A 25,000-nucleotide genomic window follows, 5' to 3' on the forward strand; every position below is an offset into this window, starting at 1 on the left:
TTCAAATCAGAGTGTTTTGGGTCAATTTTTTTTTTAGAAATTTTTTTAAAAATATGCAAAAATTCAAATTTTTATTTTTCCGAGCTCTTGGACCTTCGTGGGAGTTTCTTTTAAAGTTAATGTAAATTTTTAATTAACCATAGCCCCCCACGCATATAACGTTCATTATAAATCGCATCCAGATTAATTCATTTTTTTTTATACATACGGCCACATTTAGTTTTTTCAAGGTCAAATCTCTCTGTTTCAAATAAAAAATTATTTTGTATGTTTTTTATTTTCCGTAAACCGATTTTTAACTTTAAAATTTAAATATTTTATTTAATAAAAATTTGTTTTCTAAAAGGTTTTAAACAATTAATAATACCTTAAGAATTTTATTTTCCTAGGGAAGGGTGCCCAAACTAAAAAATTTTTTGGGTTATTGGTGAAAATAAACCAAGGGAGAAAATCTTAAGTAAAACACAATTATTAACGAGCAAGGATTGCCCTCCATTCAGATACCAGTGACATCCTGGCTTTTTTAAAATTTAAAAACAAAATGAACTCGGGGGAATTATCAACGTCTTTCCTCCTTGCCCATTGCAAATTTTTAAATGTTTAACCCATTATTTCATAAAAAGCCCCTCTTTTAACGACTGTTCCCCCGCCTCAAAGGGTTTTGAAAAAAGCCCTTTTTTAAAGCCCTTTTTTGGGTTTTGAAAAATTTTTTTTTAAAAAAAGGCGCATACCTTTGTCAAGAAGAAAAACATGGGGGGGAGTGTTAGAGGGGAAAATTTTAAACCCTTTTCCTTGGGTTTTTTAAAAGGGGAGCGGCCCCCTAAAATTCACTCAAAAATTTTTGGGGAACTTGAAAGATGGCTAAAATTGGCCTTTAAAACGATCGGGAAGGTAATTGAAAACCAAAACCCCTGGGAAAGCCTTTGACTTTCTAAATTTCCATTAAAAAGTTTGAAAAGCACTTTAAAATTTCATTTCTGAGGGGGAAAAATCAGCGGAAAATAGGGGAATTTGGGTTTTTTTGAGAAACCCCCCCTCGTTCCCAAAGGGTTTAAACGGGGAATTTAAGTTCCAGTAAACCCATTTTGTCCCAATTTTTGAACGTATTGAAAGCCTTTTTTTTTAGCCTGGGAAAATTTAAACCCTTTGTAAAAGGAGGGCCTTTTTCAATTAAACCCCACCCTTTTTTCACAAACTGCTCATGCAGTAAAAAAGGGGTTTTTAAAATTTTTAGATATCATGCAAAAAAAAAAAAAAAAAAAAATTATTTATGACAAAATTTTTAAATTTTCCTTTATTAATGAAACCGGATCATGATTTTTGCCTTCCCGGGGATGTGTAATAAAAAAAATTATTTAAAGGTAACTCCGGTAGGCGGGGGCCTCCGTCAAAATTTTTATATACAAAATATTTTAATTTAAAGCTGCAAAATTCTCAGGGTTTCCCATTTTTTTGTTTTCTATTTAATCCAAACAATTCTAGTGATGTTAATTTTTTTAAATAACAAAAAATAGTAACCCCTATTGCTTTTAAATTTCACAGTATAACAATATATGATAATATTTTTATCGCAAAAATTTTATAAAAACCACAAAAAAATATGTTTAATCGGTTACGTTTCCTAAAAACATACAAATTTTAAAAAAATTGTTTTTCGCTTACTTTTTTACGTTACAAATGTAATATTGAAAAATTTTTCGGGTGTTTCACTGCAACACATGTGGTAATGATTTCATTTTCGGTTTTCTTTCGGGAAAAGGGATGTAATATTTGACTACCCGCCGTTATTTTTCCAACAGTTACACGTGCCAAATTTAAAAATTGTTTGCAGTTATTTCCACAGTAACTCGTTAAAAAAAAATAGAGGATATTTTTTTTAGTTCGTGTAAGATCGGGGAAAAAATTTCACCGAGGAGCCAAACCCAAAAGGGATATTTCACGGTGGGGAAAACCACGAGTGAAATATGAAAATTTTGGTGTTCACAAAGGGGAAAAATAAATTTCGATCTTACACTTTAAAATAAACAAATTTTTTTTTATTATATGGGAAAGAAACGTTTTAAAAAAAAATTAAACCTAATCTGAATGAAAGCCGCCAAATAAAAATCAATGTGACCATTTTTCGACGTACTCATTAAGTTGGACCCCGGGCTGTGCACCCGGTATTTCCTAAAAAACGTAAGGGGGTTTAAATTTTAAACAGTGAAATTAAACAAAGTGGTAATTTCACTGTTTCAAAAAGTAAATTTCCAGTTTTATATCACTGATATATTTCTATAAAACCACCGAAAAAAAAAGTAAAAATTTATAATCATGTGTTCGTAAATATAGCCGATAAACGTATTATATAATGAATTTTAATATAACATGGTTACAGTAAAAATAAATAAACGTATTAGATATGAATGATAATATAAAATGGTTACAGTAAAAAATAACCCATAAAAAGTAGTTGATATGAATGTTAAAAATAAATGTGTTTCGTAAATATAACCGATAAAAAGTTTTATATAAAGAATGTTTAAAAAACATGTTTACAGTAAAAAAAAACCAAAAACGTAGTATGATTGAAAAATATAATTGACATGTGTTACAGTAAAATTTATATGGTTTCCGTGAAATAACCATAATGTTAAAAAATATTTCATTATATAAAACTTTATCGGTTAGCCTACATTTTCTTAACAATTTATATTATACATTTTTTTTATAAACGTTTATGATTATTTTACTTTAACACATGTTTAATTTTAAAATTCATTATATAATACTTATCGGTTTATTTTCTGTAAAAAAATGTTATATTATACATTCATTTAAAAAATACTTTATCGGGTTTCATTTCTTAAAAATGTTTATTTTTTCATTTTTTAAAAGCTTCTTTTTCGGGTTTTTTTTCTGTAACACAGTTATTTATAATTATTTTATAAAACTTTCGGTTTTTAATTTACTATAACAATTATATTATACTTTTTTTATATAAACGTTTATCGGTTATATTACTGTAAACATTTAATTATACATTCATTATATAAACGTTTTTCGGTTATTTATGTAAAAAATTTATATTATACATTCATTAATAATCGTTTTTTTTGGTTAATTTTACGAAAATGTTATTTATAATTATATAAATACGTTTTCGTTACATTACTGTAAACTGTTATTAAAATTCATTATTAATCGTTTATCTTTTTTTTTACAGAAATACATAAATTTTTGTGGAACATTTAAAATGTATGGCACCATTAATTAACTCTTTTTTGGGTTTCTTTTACAGTAAAAAATGAATATATAAAATAGCGTATCTTTATTCAAAAATTACATCGTTTATGGGTTTTAATGGTACAGTAAACAACAAAAAAGGGAAGAGAAAAAAAAATTGACCACAATTTGTAAACAGGTCGCTTTTAAATTTCATTGATTTCTATTCTTACATTCAGAAATAGATGTATTATAAAATTATTTATGAATTTTACAAGATGGAGAGAGTTTAAATTGTGTATTTTAAAAATTTATTTGGGTTTTTGAAATTAGGTAATTTTTAATTATTCCCTAAAAACAATTCTGAAATGTTTTAAAATTACTAATTTTTTGCACCCTTGCTTTAAATGAATTTCGAAAATTTCTATTTTAAATAATAAATTCCGGGCCCTTTTTCATTTCATTTTTTAATTTTTGTATTACAGTTATTTTAGCATTTAGTTGTTAAATTTTTTAAAAGAAAAATTTTACAAAAATATTTGAATTTAAAAGGGGCGTTTGTCAAAACAAAATCATAGGGCAAATTTAAAAAAATATTTCTGTTAAATGCTTATTGAAAGTTTTGGTTTTGTTTTTAAAGCCACATTTAAAAATTTGGTTTTAATTTTTTTCAACGATGGGATTTTTTCATGGTTTTTTAAAAAGAAAAATCAAACATCACCAAAGAGAGAGAGAGGTTGGTGCGAAAAAAGTAATCTCTTTTTTATAATATTAAATTTTTTTCAAATGATATTTAAAAACTAAATGTTTGTTAATCTAATAATGACGAAAAAAAAAAATTGACAAAAAAAAGAATTAGTCAGTAACTTCTTTATTTACCGTGCTAATGTTCTCAATGCAGCATGAATAAAATATAAAATGACTATGTTTTTTTTATAAGTTTATAAGCTTATTTTTAAAATGAACTCAGTGTGTGTTTGGCCAACCATGAAAAATAAAATAAATAATAATAAAAAAATTGTAAATTTAAATAAATGTATTTATTGTGCTATGAATTAAGTTTGCAGGTAATCTACTCACTGTAACTTGTTTGGCTTATACATGTATTGCCATTTTTATGGGGATTTTTTTTGTTATAATTTGAAAACTTAGTCATACTTTAAAAAGCAAAACCCCACGGTAATTGGTTCGGTAAACATTGTTTTTCCCAAAAAAAATTTTTTAAAATTTTAAATGATCTAAAAATGTGTTATTCTTTGGGTTAAACAGTGTCAAAAAACAAATTATAAATTTTTTCACAAATTAGTCACGACATTGGGGTTTGGGGGGCTAAAAATAAAATGTATATTTCAATCCAGCATTTTATTTATAAATTATTTTAAAAAACAAATAAAACCCTTTTGAAAAGAATTTGAATTAAATCATGAAACTTTTCCCTTCAGGGGTCATTTAAATATTTAAGCAACTAAAAATAAATTTTGAAAAAAATATGGAAAAAAATTACAAGGCGTTTTATTTTAAATTTGAAAATTTAACTTATTTTTGCCTTTTCAGGCAAGCGTACCCTAAAAAATAAAAAATAGGATAAGGGTAGTACAAGAGAAAAGACTTAAATCCCCAAAAACAAGCGGGTGGTCCGTAAAATTACTACACAGAGACAAATATCAAATTTTTAATGGAAAAAACCGTGACGAAAACTCTTGCAAAAAAAGAGTGGAAACAGAATTGAAGAACTATTAACAACTATAAAGAGGGGAAAAGATTTCATTTAACAACAGACCCTGAAAGAATATTGGGTTATATAGTTTACAATATCAGTTTTTTAAATTTTGATATAATTTACACATTTTTTTCGGAGAAAAATAATGTCGGCGCTGTTTAAATAAAACTATTTGTTGAATTTTAAAGATAAAAATAAAAAAAAACTTACATTTTTTGGTATATCTTTTGAAATATTGATGATGTTTTTCTACAAAGGGGTATAACTTGTTTTTTTTAGATAGGGGTTTGTATACAAACCTGTATTCATTTAGCCAGTAAAAATAGTGAAATTTTTCTCTAGTTTGCTTTGGGAAAAATTTTATAAAAATGTTTCTTCAGATATAGCTATTACCTTTTAACATTTTGTTGTTTTTGTTTTTCGGGTTAAAGGTTTGGGTTTTGGTGGTTGTTGGTGTGATGGCCCAAAATTTTTAAAATTTGCGCCCCCCAGAAATTGTTTGCGAAAAAACGCAAGAATGATATCGTGCAATGCCCGGGATGGAAAAATATTTTGAAATATGTTTAAAAGTGTAAATTTCGCTTTCTGTACTTATACTTCATTTTAAACAAGGGAAATTCACTTTATATAAATATTAAAAAAAACTTTCAAAACAATTTCATAATTCATTTTCATTTACCCTTCGAATTAGGAATGTTGTTAAAGGCCCCCTCAGCCCTTATGAAAAATCTATTTTCATTCCTCAAAGTTTTTTTTATATATTTTCGGTGTGTTTTTACTTTTCCCAAAAAATTAAACAATATCTAAACTCTTTTTCATCCCTTTCCTTTGGTGGGTTTTTACTAAAAACATTTGTATACAATTTTGTATGGAGTTTTAAAAAAGTTTTTTAACATTTTGGTACCCCCCTCAAGAAAATAATTTTTTATTCGCAATATTTCCCAAAAAAGATTAAGTATGCCTAAATCCTCATAAGAAATCATAAAAAACATTTTTTTTTTCTACAGAAGAAAAATATTTTCATTTATTCTGAGCCATTGGGTGTTTTATTGATTCTTATTGATTTTTTTGAAAAAATTGTGCAATTATCGTAAAAATCTTAAAGATTCCCGTTTTTTTTACCCATTACCCTAAAAGAGAAAATTTTTGTTATGATTGTTTTTTCCCCATTTTCTACTAAACATTCTAAAAGTTACATTATATTTTATCAAATTCATTCCAGTTGTCACATTTCAGGAATGCCGTTGTCATGGATCATTTCATGATCGTCCAAAAAACTCATTATTTTGGGATGTTTTTTTTCTGTGTGTTTCTTATTTTTAGAAAAAGCCTTGTTTCATCTGTTTGATCTTTTTGTAATTATTTTATGATATTTTAGGAAGTTAAAATCAACAAATATTTGATGAGTATTGACTTATACCTCCGGATGTTTTTTTTGTGTTATTGGCCTGTTGAAAAGTGATCTTAAATAATTTTAGGTATTATGTTTTAAATTTTTAATTGCCTGAGTTTTATCTGCATTTTAAAAATTTTTATTTTTGGTCACCCTCGGATTTTTTTTTTGCCGTCAAAAAAAAAATATATAAATTTAAATAACGCAGTGTTTGTCTGTCACCATTTAGTATATTTTTACAAAAAACAGGTAAGGTAAAAAAGTAAATTCTTTTTTTATTTACACATTAAAACTAAAAAATAGTATAAAACCCTTTTTTTTAATTTTTTAAATTTTTGTACCTGATCAAGGACAGATGATAATGATGATGATGATAACTAGAAAATTAAGACGAACAGGTTTTCAATAAAAAAAATAAATAAAAATAAATAAATAAAAATAATAAATAAATAAATAAAAATAAATAGATCAATCAATCAATCAATCAATCAATCAATCAATCAATCAATCAATCAACCAATCAATCAATATATTTCTTCTGTACTCTTTAATTATGTACATTCTTCTTTTTTTCTTCTGATTTTTGGTTTGTTTTTATGTGAATTACAAACCACATCGTGACTTTAGAACATAGCCCTAACACAACTATATATATTTACAGCTGATACGTTCATATTGAACGGGGCTAGAAATGACGTCGTGCGCAATATGTACAACTTGAAAAATAATACAGAAAACGTCTTGCAAAAGGAAATATTGGAAACAGGTTCACAGTTTGGAGAGAGAAATGTACACAAGAAAATACCTGCATTAAAAGATGCCACATTAGCAATAGAAGAATTACTTCACAAATTGAAAGCTGCACAAAGATCTTACTCAAACAAAAATAGTGGTCGCTTAAGAAGGTATACAGTTCATTTTAAATTTTTCAACCGATTTCCGTTATAAACTAAACAGAGCCGAGAAATTTATTTTCATGTCGAGAATGAATAATGTATAGAACCATGGATTAAGCTTGTTTTCCCCTCATTTAACACAATTTAAATATATACTATGCTCATCTTTGGGTAAAATACTTTTATTGTATAAATTTATTGAAATCTAGTAGATTCTTCTACTATTACTTTAATCTGTTTATTTTTCTCTTGCGTCTGACAAGGTTCGCAGTGGTAAATGAAGAAAAAGTATGAGACGAAATTAAAAATAAGGGAAATTTTAATATTCTAATAGCCTTTTAAAAGTTTTTATCTCTTGTTATATAAAGGAGTTGAATTTCTTTGAATTCAGACTAAACATTTCAATCTTGTTTTCATATATCAAGGACAGTTAACCAAAACGGATGGTGGTGGTTTTGTCCCTGGTGTGGCGGAAGTAAAGTCATTATCACAGATGATTGTAAATGCAGTCCAAACACGAACAATTCGTGCAACTGTCCAAATGCACGTGTACGTAATGGTGATTTGAGTAATAATTGATGATACAGGTAGAATTCGACATTGTGAGATTTTAGTACAAATTTTCAGTTCAATTTCTATAACTCGGGGTTTCCTGTGGACAATGAAGTAAAATTTCAGCTTATACATGTACATGCTAAATAAATGCATTAAAGAATAGTCTATTAACTTAGAAAGAGTTGTTATGTGATTGATATATCTCGTTTGACGAACTTGTATGTCATTTGCTCCGAAAGTATTTCTTTCTTATTTCAAAACTTTTAGTCAGACACATGGAGGGAAATAACTTTCTATTCATAATCACCAATATCTACATGAGTTGTATCCCTTTAATTGAAAAAAGTAACGCATCATGACCTGGTACGGATGATAACAACACGGTCATCTTGTTGCGGATGCGCAGGCTGGTCTGGATCCATGCTGGTCGCAAACCCATTATGTAGGTTTTGTCGTGACACGGCTCATTTATCGGATTGCACAGTTTTTAGATATCCAACATTTGTATGAAACAGGACTGTTCATTTGTGTTGAACAGAACAGCGTTCTCAAGTGTCTGTACAAATCTCCTTTCAAAACCCGACCTGTAATACGAGACTTCACTAAAATGTGTGTATTTTCCGGAAATTGAATAATGACTGAATTTTATCTATATATTGCAAACCCAAACACACCTCATATTTCATGTGTGATTTATGAGTGACTATATCAAATGAATATTGTAACGTGCTCCACATTCAAGACAATACACTTTGCGTTCTGTATGATTCCGCTTTGCCTGGTTTGATTGCTAATTACTAAAGCCTACTAGAATACAAATATTGGCATTGTTACTGAAATTAGGTATATAGAATAAGACAGAATGAAATGAATGTAAAACAATCCTTTAGAAATAAGCTAAACTAATGTAGTATTTTACTTACTATAGGATATTGTTTAGTTATAAATTAGATATACATGTATGCTTAAGAATATGAAATATGTATGGCACCTGAGATCTTCCTCTACCAGTAAAGTAAGAAAGTCGCCATATGACCTATACTGTGTTTGTGCAACATAAAACCCAACAAACAAACAAAAATTCAGCCATTGCTCTTAACTTTACATGCTGAGTTTGTGGAATGGATGTTCCCTGTTATAAAACTTGAACAATCCATTTGAATTATGAAGAATTCATTAACAAAATACAAAAGGGATCAATTTAAATGATAAACGTTTTTATTCCTCAGTTGCGTCCGTCGTATCATGTGGGAGGTAAAATCCAATTCAACTGAGATTAAAAAGCCTAAAACATAATTTTGATATTTTTTTTACATAAATCAAGTGGAGCATTTAAAATGGAAAAAATCTGTACAAAATAAATATTGTCAGAGTTGAATTGCAAATCTGTATGTGTGCGCTTCTTAGCCCGATTTATGTGAAAAATGTTGCAACGCTTTTCAATTTTGGGCTATTTTGTACAAAGAAAAAGATTATTCTAAAAAAGCGGTGTGAGAGAATGATCTAAAAATTTGAACACAAGTTATTGATTCAGACCAATATCAAATGGTATACAAATCATGAAAAAATAATTTCAGTGCCGGCATGGCGGAGTCCCTGTAAGGATAACAGACCCTAATGGGCACCAATGTTAATCAGCTTGTTCTATTCTTTTCTAAATAAAATAAAACATTTCATTTTTCAAACATGCCACACCCTCTCTTATCATTTTTGGCCAATTTTCAATCACCAATATTTAGAGGAATTAATTTGCATATGAAATAATTTTTGGTAGATATTACTTTTGTTTTTATTTTCATTTTCATTTTGAACCAATACATTTTTACAAAGTGACTTACAGTAACAAATGACCATAGCTTTCAACAATAACCATCTTAAATAAATGCACGCATACAGTAAATATATATAGGACCAAATCTTAATTGACAAATGGAACAGCTGTTATTGTTTGATAATGTTGTTTAGTGTGTGTATTTTTATTGTTTAGAATGCTATATCTAAAATTAAGATATGTTATTTGTGGTTTATGAGGGTGTTTCATCATGTGTTACCTTCTTTAAGTAATTATTATTATTATTATTATTATTATTAGTGTTGTTGTTGTTATTGCAGTAAAACAGACTTCCCTTTGCACAGGCTCACGAATAATACTTACAAACAGTGAACTTGTGTCGAAAATATTAAACACTTAAATAAAAAAATATCTGCAGATAAATATATATGTAAACAAGTTGTAAAAATATAAAACACTTTTACGAACTTTACGAAGTTTTTGCTATAGCAGCTTGATACATACTTTTTTTGCTTGGTCAGAGTTTCTAACTTGCGTTATAAAACATCATTTATATACCTTTTTCTATTTTTTTAACACAATCATTCTTTTTTTTACACACATTGGCTTATTCCTTAAGAAAAAATGTTAACATCACTAATAAAGACACTAAAAAAATTCAGTTGTTTGGACCGGGATTCGAACGCCGAACGCTTATACCCTAACTTTGGTCCACGAACTTCCAATTTCAGGTAAGGAAAAAGTCAGAAGCAAACCAAACGATTCTTTATTTAGAATTTTAATTAAACTAAAGTGATAAAAGTACACAAATCCACATTATAATCACTATTCCGTGTAAGTGGGAAGCTCCTTTGTTTTTGCACTGTATATTTGGGGGCATACTAACATTTCAAAAGAGAGAGAAATGTGCCCAGATTTACGAATATTATAATGTATCTAAATTTTAAATATTGAATTAGTATTTTTAGATCCATAGTGTAAGCCTGAACAATAATTTTTCTCCAACTACAACACATGTATCGTAATTCATACATTGTACTGCATATTTCTCATTCTCTACCTCCAATGTTGTCGTGTGCCACCATTTTTATATAAATGTTTATGTTTTTTTTAAACTCAGCACAAATGTTACAATTATATAGTAGAATATAGATGTAGTCATTTTTTCACTACCCTCAGGTCACCATCATCTCTTAGCGCTTGCAAGTAGAAGTTGTGTCAATGCTGAAATATATATACAAAATATTTTTATTACATGTTGCTTATATCACGCTTATACAAATGTGACATGCCACTGAATATTTCCTTTAATTGCAACTGAAGTTGTTTAAAAGCATTGTTTGAACGGGAATATAAACGGTTTACACATGTCTTTACGTTTAAATGATCACATTTTTCAAAATAAGCAACAATATTTGGGATGAATAGAGAAAAAAAGAGGACTGTTAATGGATGGTACTTGAAAATGCGAGCTACCGTCTAGCACCGGCATAAGCAGAATTTAACATTTAAAATTTTATTAGCAGCTTCAGATGAGACTTTCTAAGCAAGATGAAGTGTAGTGGTCATGTTTTAGTTTTTACTAGATTTCTTCTCAATAAAACAATTTTCTAATTCTAAATTGGCGCTTATCTGGACCTTGTCCCTACAAAAGAGTTGCTGATATCGGTTTAACACCGGAAACAAATACATAATGTTTTTTTTAAAGAATTCTTTATCCAAATACACCATCAACAGCTGTAAAAGGATACACGCGTGTTCGATTAGATCATTATGCCTGAACATGACATTCGTTTCAACAAAATCAATACCATTGGTAAGAGGGGCTAATTGTTTGGTCCCACTTCCAAAAAACATGCCATCGGCAATTTTGAAAAAGATTTTTTCTCTCCCTATGGCTCTCAAAGAGGTTTTTTACGACGTTACAAACGCAGTTCCATGCGAAATGGTATTATTAGGCATCCGAGACGGTCTGATGAGTGAAGCTTCGTCTTTGATCAAGAAACCTCTTGGCTAATGTCCCCAACATTAAGGAAAGGCACCCCGATGCTCGGAAAAGCTTCGGGTACTGTTTTTGATAAAAGCCGAAATTTCTTGCCCGAAGAAAAAGAATATTAGTGAGGCCGACCAGATAGATACAATTTTATATATACATTTGTAATTATTACATTTTCGTTATTTGGTACCATTATATGTTCAGTATTCTTTGACGGTTGTTACCTTCATGTGAGCCTTACTTTATTATATATATTATAAATGAACATATTATATCATTGTCAACACTAATATCACATCTTGCATATGTATAAACATACTTGTGTAATTCAGTTGGCCGTCTGCATCAAGGTCAGCTTCTTGTAGTAAATCATCAATTTCTTTTTCATTCATCTTTTCTCCGAGGTTCAGTAGCACGTGCTTTAACTGTTTAGCATCTAAATAGCCTGAACCTTCTCGATCAAATACCTTGATAATAATAATAATGATAAAGATTATAATAGAAAGTAATAATGATATAAAAAAACAACAACAAGACTTTTTAATCTTCTATGAAAAATATTAAGGTCTACATTCCCAGTTGCTTTTGTACATTTGTACCAAATTTATCGCTTTTGCCAATATAAAATTCTATACGTACAGTACAAGCAGATTTTGACTCTGAAGTTTGAATTGCGTTTATACCGCCCTGCATTTACAGAAACGGTGAATAACAATCCAGTGCTTACTTTAAACGCATCAATTATATCTTCTTCAGTATTTACAGGCTTCCAGAACTTGACTACTGTTGAAACGAAGTCCTTTTCATCAACAAAACCACTACCTAGAAAATTAAAAGAAAAACAAAAACATAAAACAACAACAATGAAATATAATTAAATCAGGTGCCTCTCCGTTTTTTTTTTGTTTTTTTTTTTTTCAGGCACAAGTCGCCACCTGAGAACAACGACCAGCGTTCCGTAAACTGGCTGGATAGCTTTTTCACATAGAATAATTAAAGGTGTATAGTTGGAGTTAAACCCATAGTGGTGGTTTGAAGACAATGGCATTAAATGTAGAAAATAACTTCTTGTTTTGTTTTTATTTTTACTTAATAATGAATGTTTTATATGTGACATTCTTGAAAACGTAATGTGGGTCTTGAAAAGCAGCATAATAGCGCTGCCGATCTCGTTTATGCGGGATTTTCAACGCATAAATAGGGTAACCACATTTGTGCGGCAGTGCTCAACACATAAAGCAAAATATGTTCTTATATGTGGCGCAACTGCGCCTTTTGTCACATAAATATAATGATCTTCAACCACTTATCATAATGCTCTAATATTTTAAAAAAGCAATGGTGATGTATTTTGTGATGAATATGACTATAAATATGATAATGATGATGATAATGATGATGATGATGATGATAATGACGACGTCAATAATAATGATGTTACGATGATAATTTTGATGATTGATGTTGTTGTTGATTATGGTGATTATGATGATGGCAAGGATATTGGGTGATGGTATTGGTAATGATGATGGTAATTATAATGGTGTAGGAGATGGTAATGATTATGGTGTTGGCGATGTTGATGATGATGGAAATGATAATGGTGTTGGCGATGGTAATGATGATGGTGTTGGCAATGGTAATGATAATGGTGTTGATGATGATAATTATAATGGTGTTGGAGATGGTTATTATAATGGTGTTTGCGATGTTGATGATGATGGAAATGATAATGGGGTTGGTGATGGTAATGAAAATGGTGTTGGCGATGTTGATGATGATGGAAATGATAATGGTGTTGGCAATGGTAATGATAATGGTGTTGGCGATGTTGATGATGAAGGAAATGATAATGGTGTTAGTGATGATAATGGTGTGGGCGATGGTAATGATAATGGTGTTGGCGATGTTGATGATGAAGGAAATGATAATGGTGTTGGCAATGGTAATGATGATAGTGTTGGTGATGGTAATGACAATGGTGTTGGAGATGACAATTTTAATGGTGTTGGCGATGTTGATGATGATGGTAATGATTATGGTGTTGGCAATGGTAATGATAATGGTGTTGGTGATGGTAATTATAATGGTGTTGGAGATGGTAATTATAATGGTGTTGGTGATGTTGATGATGATGGAAATGATAATGGGGTTGGTGATGGTAATGATAATGGTGTTGGCGATGTTTATGATGATGGAAATGATAATGGTGTTGGCAATGGTAATGATAATGATGTTGGCGATGTTGATGATGAAGGAAGTGATAATGGTGTTGGTGAGGAAAATGGTGTGGGCGATGGTAATGATAATGGTGTTGGCGATGTTGATGATGAAGGAAAATGATTAATGGTGTTGGCAATGGTAATGTGATGATAGTGTTGGTGATGGTTTATGACAATGGTGTTGGAGATGGCAATTTTAATGGTGTTGGCGATGTATGATGATGATGGGAAATGATAATGGTGTTTTGCGATTGGACACAAAAATGGTGTTGGTGATGGAAATTTTAATGGTGTTGGCAGTTGTAATGATGATGTTGTTGGCGATGTTGATGATGATGGAAATGATAATGGTGTTGGCAATGGTAATTATAATGTTGTTGGTGATGGTAATGACAATGGTGTTGGCAAATGTAATGAAGATGGTGTTGCGGATGGAAATGATAATGGTGTTGGTAATGGAAATGATAATGGTGTTGGTGATGGTAATGATAATGGTGTTGATGATGGTAATGATAATGGTGTTGGCGATGGTAATGATAATGGTGTTGATGATGGAAATGATAATGGTGTCGGCAAATGCAATGATGATGGTGTTGCGGATGGAAATGATAATGGTGTTGGCAATGGAAATGATAATGGTGTTGGTGATGGTAATGATAATGGTGTTGATGATGGTAATGATAATGTGTTGGCGATGGTAATGAAAATGGTGTTGATGATGGAAATGATAATGGTGTTGGCAATTATAATGATGATGGTGTTGCGGATGGAAATGATAATGGTGTTGGTAATGAAAATGATAATGGTGTTGGTTATGATGATGTTTGGGACGGTTATGATGATGTTTGTGACGGTTATGATGATGATTGTGACGGTTATGATGATGTTTGTGACGGTTATGATGATGTTTGTGACGGTTATGATGATGATTGTGACGTTATGATGATGTTGTGACGGTTATGATGATGCTTGTGACGGTTATGATGATGATTGTGACGGTTATGATGATGTTGTGACGGTTATGATGATAATTGTGACGGTTAATGATGATGATTGTGATGGTAATGATGATGATTGTGACGGTTTATGATGATGTTTGTGACGGTTATGATGATGATTGTGACGGTAATGATGATGTTTGTGACGGTTATGAATGATGATGATTGTGACGGTAATGATGATGTTGTGACGGTTATGATGATGATTGTGATGGTGATGATGATGTTTGTGACGGTTATTGATGATGTTTGTGACGGTTATGATGATGATTGTGATGTAATTATGATGTTTGTGACGGTTATGATGATGATTGTGACGGTTATGATGATGTTTGTGATGGTTATGATGATGATTGTGACGGTATATGATGATGATTGTGACGGTTATGATGATGATTGTGACGGTTATGATGATGATTGTGACGGTTATGACGATGATTTTGACGGTTATGATGATGTTTGTGACGGTTATGATGATGTTTGTGACGGTTATGATGATGATTGTGACGGTTATGATGATGATTAAGATGGTAATGATGATATTTGTGACGGTTATGATGATGATTGTTGATGGTAATGATGATGATTGTGACGGTTATGATGATGTTTGTGACCGTTATGATGATGTTTGTGACGGTTATGATGATGATTGTGATGGTAATGATGATGTTTGTGACGGTTATGATGATGATAAAGATGGTAATGATGATGTTTGTGACGGTTATGATGATGATTGTGATGGTAATGATGATGATTGTGACGGTTATGATGATGTTTGTGACGGTTATGATGATGATTGTGAGGGTTATGATGATGTTTGTGACGGTTATGATGATGTTTGTGACGGTTATGATGATGATTTTGACGGTAATGACGATGATTGTGACGGTTATGATGATGATTGTGACGGTTATGATGATGATTGTGACGGTTATGATGATGTTTGTGACGGTTATGATGATGTTTGTGATGGTTATGACGATGATTTTGATGGTTATGATGATGATTGTGACGGTTATGACGATGATTGTGACGGTTATGATGATGTTTGTGACGGTTATGATGATGATTGTGACGGTTATGATGATGTTTGTTTGTATGTTTGTGATGGTAATGATGATGTTTGTGACGGTTATGATGATGTTTGTGACGGTTATGATGATGATTGTGACGGTTATGATGATGTTTGTGACGGTTATGATGATGTTTGTGACGGTTATGATGATGATTGTGACGGTTATGATGATGTTTTTGTGACGGTTATGATGATGTTTGTGACGGTTATGATGATGTTTGTGATGGTTATGATGATGTTAGAGGATGATCAGAAATGGTGGTGATGATGGAGGTGGAAATGATGGTGGTAAAAGTGGTTATGGTTGTGGTACTAATGATGACGATAGCTTCCCCATAAAAAAAATCCCTGGCGGGATTCGAACCCACAGCGATGAGGGGCAAGTTATTTGAAGTCAATTATATAGCATATTAAGGAGGAGTGCAGTGCACAAGAATGATAACTCTATCCTGCATAATTTTTCAGTTATTGCCCTTTGTTATTTTTCAAACTTAATTTTTGTCCAGAGCATAACTCAAAAAACCTTTGAGATATCAACATGTAACTTCAGAGGTGGATAGATCTCATTCAGGGGGTGTGCAGTGCGCAAGAATGATAATTCTACCCTTCATATTTTTTGAGTTATTGCCCTTTGTTATTTTTCATACTTAATTTTTCACCTGAGTGGAGCATAACTCAAAAAGTCTTTGAGATGTCAACATGAAACTTCATAGGTGGATAGATCTTATCGATGAGGAATGCTGTGCACAAGATTGATAACTCTACCCTTTATAATGTTTGAGTTATTGCCCTTTGTATTGTTCATACTTTTTGTCTAGAGCTTATCTCAAAAAGTGATAGAGGTATGAACTTGAAACTTCATAGGTGGATAGATCTCATTGAGGAGGAGTGCAGCACACAAGAATGATAATCTACACGGCATTATTTTTCAATTATTGCCCTTTGTTATTTTCAGCCATCAGTATTTGCATAGGTTTCAAATCTGTAATCTCTTCAGCCATCAGTTTTCATTACCAAAAGACCTCTTTAGATTGAATTATTCTGCTCTACTACATAAACATTCTTACAATGAGCAAACACATTCGGCGGGGGCCATGCTAACATGGCTCTTGTAATTATTTATTATACGATCTTCATGTCCTCAACAATTTTTTTTTCAGCAATATTTTACAAGAATATCCAAATGATATATCTACTATTCTATTCCCTTTTTATCAACATTTGAAATATTTGTGAAAAATTGCGCCCATTGCAGACCAATTCACTTTAATACAAATGTAAAAGGTTACTCTTACCTTTTTTGTCGGCGTCTTTGATCATCTTTTTCACATCGTCTTCTGATGGATTAAGCCCAAGTGACCGTACTGCAGTGCCAATTTGTGACGTCTCTATTTTACCTTTGTTACTAATGTCAAACATGAAAAATGCCTCCTTGATCTCTAGCAACAAATATAGAAAAAAAATCAAACTTTATTGATGAGTCAAGTTATTTGGAAACATCGTAACTATATTGGAAATAATTGTAATTGTTAAAACAGGGAAAGTACTTCAGGCCGATTGACTAAGAAAGAAACGTCAAAGAAAGATGTTGCTTGAGAACGAATAATCGTCCATAAAAAGAGCATACTCTCCTTACAGTAGTGCTCATGCATTCAAGTTTATAGTCAGGTTTGATAGGACTTCAACCTAGGTTCGTAAACTATTCTGAACAAAAAGGAAACAGATCGATCGTGTGTACAAACATTCCGCAAAGAAAGAAGAATATAAATACAAGTTACATGAGTAGGAACAAAGAATCAATTTATCTCAGTCTCTTTTTTAGAATATGTATAAACTGTTGTTTTTTTTTCAATTTGATAAAGCAACAGTAAAAAAAATCATCAAATCTCAAATCGTGTAAAAACACGACTCACCTTTCTTCAAATCTTCTGATACTTTGTCAGCCTGTAAAAAAATAATTATTAAAAAAGAAATAAGGCAAAATCGTAACAATTGATATAACGCTAATTCAGAAAATAAAGAGAACGTAAAATCATTGGAATGTAAACGGAAAGGGAAATAGTATGCACCAATGACGAAAGCTGATTACAATCATCGAAAAGATGCTTAAATATTTGGTACTGAAATGGTATTTTAAAACGAGAAAACCTTTGTACAGTTATCAACTAAAAGAAGGAAAGTTTCATTTATAAACAAAGACAGAAAGTGTAAAGGGTTAAGATTATTTATACCACCAAGTACTGGTGATACACGAGGTTGAAAATCAGGAACGTGAAGTCTGACCAGGATTTGTATTGTCGTCTGCTTAATTGCACAAACAATAATGAATAATACAATACAATGCTAAAAAAGGATCTGATCCGAAAGCATAACATGCTATAAAGGCCTTTTCCTAACGAAGGATTAATTACTATAAATTAGACGGTTTTTTTTAAAGATGTTTGAAATATTGAATAAGAAGACAAAATAATTGTCGTCGCATACTTTAGTATTCTAATTTTAAAATCCCTTTAACTGCTGATGGTTCATTTTCTCCTTGAAGCAGGATTTTTTTCCATTTTTCATTCATCAAGATAATGGTTAAGTTAGAGTTCACTTACATCAAATTTGCTGTAACAAATTGTTATCAATTAAAAAATTCAAAGTACTTAATGTTAGTTACCATTTTCTTTACAAACGTTGATTTTATCCTATGTTCAAATATTGATATTCTGAAAGAATCAAGAAAACAACGCAGCTTTAGCCTGAGAAATAGAAAAGAACAACAAAAAGTTAAAAACAACAAAGACTGGCAAAACATCACTGAAAACCAGACAAGATTTATACATGTAATATACATGTATATTGCCACTATGTAATAAGAATACATGTAGATCATTTATCATCTTACTTTTCAACAAAAATAATATATAAAGTAGATCGTTTTTATATTGCATGTACATTGTACTTGTTTACAAATCGATACTGTCATATCATATTAATTTGTTTACAAAGGTTTCCAGTAAACATAATTGTGTTGTTTGTATTTATAATAATGTATTGTTTGTATTTATAATAATGTATTGTTTGTATTTATAATAATGTATTGTTTGTATTTATAATAATTTATTGTTTGTATTTATAATAATATTACGATTCTCGGACATTTCATGTCGTTTTTTATGGAAGATTTTCTTCGAGAAAAATGAATATCATTTATTCAATAGGTCACTTGTACAGTAAAGTAAGTTGTTGATATCACAATATCAACTTTATATAATTTTTATTATTTTAGACAATCATTTATGAAACCCATCAAGTAAAACTCGTTACAGAGTACATAGAGGAAACTTGTTACAGAGTACATCAAGGAAACTTGTTTTCGAGTACATCACGGAAACGTGTTACTGAGTACATGAAGGAAACTTTCAAAGACACTTGTTACTGAGTACATCAAGGAAACTTGTTACTGAGTAAACTTGTTACTGAGTACATCAAGGAAACTTGTTACTGAGTAAACTTATTACTGAGTACATCAAGGAAACTTGTTACTGAGTAAACTTGTTACTGAGTACATCAAGGAAACTTGTTACTGAGTAAACTTGTTACTGAGTACATCAAGGAAACTTGTTACTGAGTAAACTTGTTACTGAGTACATCAAGGAAACTTGTTACTGAGTAAACTTGTTACTGAGTACATCAAGGAAACTTGTAACTGAGTAAACTTGTTACTGAGTACATCAAGGAAACTTGTAACTGAGTAAACGTGTTATTGAGTACCAAGGAAACTTTAACTGAGTTACTTGTTGGTGTACATCAAAAGGAAACTTTAACTGAGGCTAAAACTTGTTACTGAGTACATTCAAGGGAACTTGTTAACTGAGTAAAATTGTTATGAGTCATCCTTGTTGTTACTAGAGATACATACACAGGAAAACTTGTTACTTGAAGTAAACTCTATTTACGAAAGTACATCAAGGAAAACTTTGTTTAATAGAGTTAACTTGTGTACTGAGGTACGATCAAGGAAACTTGTTACTGTAAACTTGTTACTGAGTACAGCTCAAGGAAACTTGTAACTGAGTAAAGCTTTGTGGTAACTGGGGTACATCAAGGAAAACCCTTGTTTACTGAGTAAAACTTATTAGCTGAGATACATCAAGGAAACTTGTAACTGAGTAAACTTGTTACTGGAAGTGACATCAAGGAAAATTGTTACTGGGAGTTAACTTGTTTACCTAGAGTACGATCAAAGGAAACTTGTAACTGAGTAATCTTGTTACTGAGTACAATCAAGGAAAATTGTAACTGAGTAAACTTATTATGAGTACATCAAAAAAAACTTTTAATGAGTAAACTTGTTACGAGTGTTCAAGGGAAAATTGTTCAAAAGTTAACTTTTTTTACTGAGTCATCAGGAAATTGTAATGATAAACTTGTTTCGGGGGACATCAAGGAAAATTGTAATGAGTAAACTTTTTGAGTGTTCAGGAAACTTGTTCCCTAGTAAACTTTTTTCTGAGTAATCAAGGAAAATTGTTACTGAGTAAAATTATTACGAGTACATCAAGGAAAAATTGTAACTGAGTAAACTTGTTCTGATAATAGGAAAATTGTAACTGAGTAAACTTGTTCGGTCTTCAAGGGAAACTTGTTAAATAGTAACTTGTTATGAGTACATCAAGGAAAATTGTAACTGAGTAAACTTTTTACTGAGTACATCAAGGAACTTTTTATGAGTTAAAATTTTTACGAAATCAGGAACTTGTAAACGGTAAATTGTTTTGAGTAATCAGGAAACTTTTTACTGAAAATTATTACTGAGTACAAGGAACTTGTAAGAGTAATTATTTTTGAGTACATCAAGGAAATTTTAAAATGAGAAAACTTGTTTCTGAGTGCTTCAAGAAATTGTTACATAGTAAAATTGTTATGAGTACAAACAATGAAATTGTAACTGAAATAAACTTTTATGGGTTTAAACAAGGAAACTTTTAACTGATAAACTTTTATGAGTACATCAAGGAAAAATTTTTTACGAGTAAACTTGTTACTGAATACATCAAAGGAAATTTTAACTGGGGTAAACTTTATGAGTACATCAAGGGAAAATTGTTTTGATAAACTTTTTTATAGTAATCAAGGAAACTTGTAACTGAGTAAACTTGTCGGGTCTCAAAAAATTGTAACGAGTAAACTTTTTACTGAGTAATCAAGGAAACTTGTAAATGAGTAAACTTATTTTGAGTACTCAAGGAAAATTGAAATAGTATTGTTACTGGTGCTTCAAGGGAAATTTTTTACAAGTTAACTTGTTACTGAGTACATCAAAAGGAAATTGTAACTGAGTAAAATTATTTTTGGGTAAAAATCAAGGAAATTGTAATGATAAAATTATTACTAAATACATAAGGAAAATTGTAATGAGTAAACTTGTTCGGTGTTTAAGGGGAAAATTGTTACAAAAAGTTAACTTGTTTTTCTGAGTACACAAGGAAATTTAACTGAGTAAACTTGTTACTGGGGAACCAGGAAAACTTGTAACTGAGAACTTATTTTGGTACTTTAAGGAACTTTTTTTCTGAGTAAACTTTTTTACTGGTAATAAGGAAAATTGTACTGAGTAAATTTTTTACTGAGGATGAAGGAAACTTGTTTAAATGAGTAACTTATTATGAGTACAAGGGAAAATTTTAACGGTAAATTATACTGAGACATCCCCAAAAAATTTAACTGATAAAATTGTTTCTGAGTGCTTCAAGGAACTTGTTACAATATTTAACTTTTTACTGGTACACAAAGGGAAATTTAACTGAGTAAACTTGTTAACGGGTGCATCAAAGGAAAATTGTAACTGAGTAAACTTATTACTGAGGGGAAATAAGGGGAAATGTAAAGAGTAAAATTTCTGAGTATTCAAAGGAAATTTTTAATGATAAACTTTTTACTGAGTGCTTAAGGAAAACTTGTTACAAAAGGGTTAAATTGTTAGAGTACTCAAGGAAAATTGTAACTGATAAACTTTTTACTGGGGACATCAAAAGGAAATTGTTGAGTAACTTATTTTGAGGGGAATCAAAAGGAACTTGTAACTTTAGTAATTTTTTACTGAGTGCTTCAAAGGGAAAATTTTTTACATAGTAAACTGTTACTGAGTCATCCCGGAAACTTGTTATGAGTAACTTTTATGAGTAATCAAGGAAATTGTAACTGATAACTTGTTAATGGGGAAATCAAGGAAATTGTAACTGAGTAAACTTTGTTTCGATGTTCAAGGAAAATTTTTACTGAGTAAAACTTGTTTCTTTTGGTCTTCAAGGAAACTTGGGTTACATAGTAAACTTATCTTTGAGTACATCAAGGAACTTGTAAAATGAGTAAACCTTTTTTATGAGTAAACTTGTTACTTTGGGGGGGTTTTCAAGGGGAATTGTTACATAGTAAACTTATTACTGAGTACATCAAGGAAAATTTTTACTGAGTAAACGTTACTGAGTACATCAAAGGGAAATTTTGTAAATGAGTAAACTTTTACTGAGTGTTCAAGGAAACTTGTTACATAGTAAAATTATTACTGAGCAATCAAAGGAAAAATTTTAACTGAGTAAACTTTTTTCTGAGTAAAATTTTTATGAGTGCTTTAAGGAAACTTGTTCATAGTAAACTTTTTACTGAGTACATCAAGGAAAATTGTAAATGAGTAAACTTGTTTTTTGATACATCAAGGAAAATTTTTTAACTGAGTAAACTTGTTATGAGTGCTTTTAAGGAAACTTGTTACTATAAACTTATTATGAGTAATCAAGGGAAAATTGTAACTGAGTAAAATTTTACTGATAAATTTTTACTTTTTGCTTCAAGGAAACTTGTTACAAAGTAAACTTATTACTGGAATCAAGGAAATTGTAAATGGTAAACTTTTTGGGTTACTGAGTCATTTCAAGGAATTTTTGTAACTGAGTAAACTGAGTGCTTCAAGAAATTTTCATTGTAAACTTTTACTGAGTAAATAAAGGAAACTTTTAAAAATGAGTAAACTTTTTACTTTAGTAAACTTGGACTAGGCTTCAAGGAAACTTTTTTAACAAGTAAATTTTTTTAATAGAATAAGGAAACTTGTAAACCCCGTTACTGAGTAAGGAAAAACTTAAATTGTTTTCTTACTGTATGGTTTCCTTTTCTTTGAGTATTTGGAATTTTACTGAGAAATTGTTAAGGGGTGCTTCAGAAAAATTTTTTCGAGAATTATTCTGAGTAATAAGGAAATTGTAACTGGTAAACTACTGAGTAATCAAAAACTTGTAATAAATTAAACTTGTTACTGAGGCTTAGAAAACTTGTTCTCAAGGAAATATAGTAAACTTGTTACTAGAGTACATTCAAGGAAACGTTGTTAACTGAGTAAACTTATTACTGAGTCATCAGGGAAACTTGTAACTGGGAGTAAAACTTGTTAACTGAGTACATGCAAAGGAAACTTTGTTTACTGAGTAAACTGTGTTTACTGAGATCTACATCAGAGGAAACTTGTTTTGGTTTTACTGAGTAAAACTTGTTTCTGAGTAAACTTGTTACTGGAGTACATCAAGGAAACTTGTAACTTGGAGTAAAACCTTAAATTACTGAGTACATCAAGGAAAAAGTGTTCTCTGAGTAACAAGGAATTGTTACTGAGTACAATCAGTGTGAAACTTGTTACTGAGTAAACTTGTTACTGAGTGTAGAACATAGAAAGGAAAGTTGTAACTGAGTAAACTTATACTTACTGAGTACGAATCAAGGAAACTTGTTACTGAGTAAACTTATTACTTGAGTACAGTCAGAGGAAACGGTTGTAACTGAGTAAACTTGTTAACTGAGTTGCATTCAAGGAAACTTGTTTACTGAGTAAACTTATTACTGAGTACATCAAGGAAACTTGTAACTGAGTAAACTTGTTACTGAGTACATCAAGGAAACTTGTTACTGAGTAAACTTGTTACTGAGTACATCAAGGAAACTTGTAACTGAGTAAACTTGTTACTGAGTACATCAAGGAAACTTGTAACTGAGTAAACTTGTTACTGAGTGCTTCAAGGAAACTTGTTACATAGTAAACTTGTTACTGAGTACATCAAGGAAACTTGTAACTGAGTAAACTTGTTACTGAGTACATCAAGGAAACTTGTAACTGAGTAAACTTGTTACTGAGTACATCAAGGAAACTTGTAACTGAGTAAACTTGTTACTGAGTGCTTCAAGGAAACTTGTAACTGAGTAAACTTATTACTGAGTACATCAAGGAAACTTGTAACTGAGTAAACTTGTTACTGGGCACATCAAGGAACGTGTTACCCAGTACTGGAAGGAAACTCGCTACTGAATACATGAAGGAAACTGCTTACTGATTACATCAAGAAAACATGTTACTGAGTACAATGCACGCCTTGTTTAGTTGCTCATTGTTCTGGTATACTTAGATCATGGAAAGCAGCGATAGAATTCATGATCATGATTATTTTAACAAGTTATATTACCCTTTTCCCGCTACACGTTTTGAATGGACTTGTCTATCTTTCGATCAGGACATAGCCATTAATCTTACTTAAGGAAAATTGTAAAAATAATTTATTAACTAAATAGCGAACAGTGCAGACCATGTTCACACGGCATGGATTGGACAGCCGATCATGGTCTGCACTGGTCGTATGGGCAGATTGTATACCCACCAACAGGCTATACGGGTCAATAAACTAAAATTGTATCATAGTTTGGAGACCTTTCTGTTGAAAATGTGCCAGGGTTAAATCGTATACATATACATGCACAGTGCGTTAACTGGAGTGCGGGTATTAGTTACCCGCACTCCAGAACATGCCCATTGATTGGCTCATTTTTGCTGTGGTTTACATATTGTGACGGAAGAGAAAGGGAAAGCGACAGAAATATCATATTCAGATGTTCGTTCATTGGTTCATTTTTGCCGGGGTTTCATATTGTGACAACAGGGAACGTATTTTTATGTTTGACTATGATACAAAAGAGAAAGAACACCAAAACACTCGGCAATCTGATTAATACTCGGGGGCTACGCCCCCTCGTACAAATCAGATAGCCTCGTGTTTCGGTGCTCTTTCTATTACTTAACATTTCTTGTACATGTATGAATATTGTTAGATTTATATTTAATT

At 30.8% G+C, this 25,000-nt stretch overlaps 2 protein-coding genes and 1 long non-coding RNA gene across 4 annotated transcripts in view; 2 read left to right on the top strand and 1 right to left on the bottom strand.

The window, feature by feature from the left end:
* The first annotated feature begins 6,877 nt into the window (after positions 1-6,877).
* Positions 6,878-10,732, top strand: LOC132737548 (uncharacterized). The gene is made up of 2 exons (XR_009626743.1): positions 6,878-7,222; positions 7,639-10,732. It is a non-coding gene; the product is annotated as an uncharacterized LOC132737548 (long non-coding RNA).
* Positions 10,379-25,000, bottom strand: part of LOC132737547 (uncharacterized) — a 14,832-nt gene continuing 210 nt past the window's right edge. Inside the window, exons 2-7 of one of the 2 annotated variants that reach the window (XM_060724849.1) lie at positions 18,514-18,595; positions 17,765-17,795; positions 17,147-17,290; positions 12,284-12,378; positions 11,876-12,023; positions 10,379-10,784 (exon numbers count right to left, since the gene is read on the bottom strand). In XM_060724849.1, coding sequence (XP_060580832.1) covers positions 10,747-10,784; positions 11,876-12,023; positions 12,284-12,378; positions 17,147-17,290; positions 17,765-17,795; positions 18,514-18,516 — 459 coding nt within the window. In that variant the 5' untranslated portion in view covers positions 18,517-18,595 and the 3' untranslated portion in view covers positions 10,379-10,746. The remainder of the gene's footprint in view (positions 10,785-11,875; positions 12,024-12,283; positions 12,379-17,146; positions 17,291-17,764; positions 17,796-18,513; positions 18,596-25,000) is intronic. The other variant, XM_060724848.1, reaches the window with a different exon arrangement.
* Positions 13,048-13,899, top strand: LOC132737552 (uncharacterized). Its single transcript, XM_060724851.1, has one exon. The coding sequence runs from the start codon at positions 13,048-13,050 to the stop codon at positions 13,897-13,899; it is 852 nt and encodes a 283-aa protein (XP_060580834.1).

This window comes from Ruditapes philippinarum, unplaced genomic scaffold (assembly GCF_026571515.1).
Source record: "Ruditapes philippinarum isolate M1 unplaced genomic scaffold, ASM2657151v2 ctg5040_1_1_1_1, whole genome shotgun sequence".
Classification (NCBI taxonomy): Eukaryota; Metazoa; Mollusca; class Bivalvia; order Venerida; family Veneridae; genus Ruditapes; species Ruditapes philippinarum.

Excerpts from the sequence above, each read along its gene's own strand:
- LOC132737552 (XM_060724851.1), top strand. The coding sequence starts at position 13,048 with ATGGCAAGGATATTGGGTGATGGTATTGGTAATGATGATGGTAATTAT.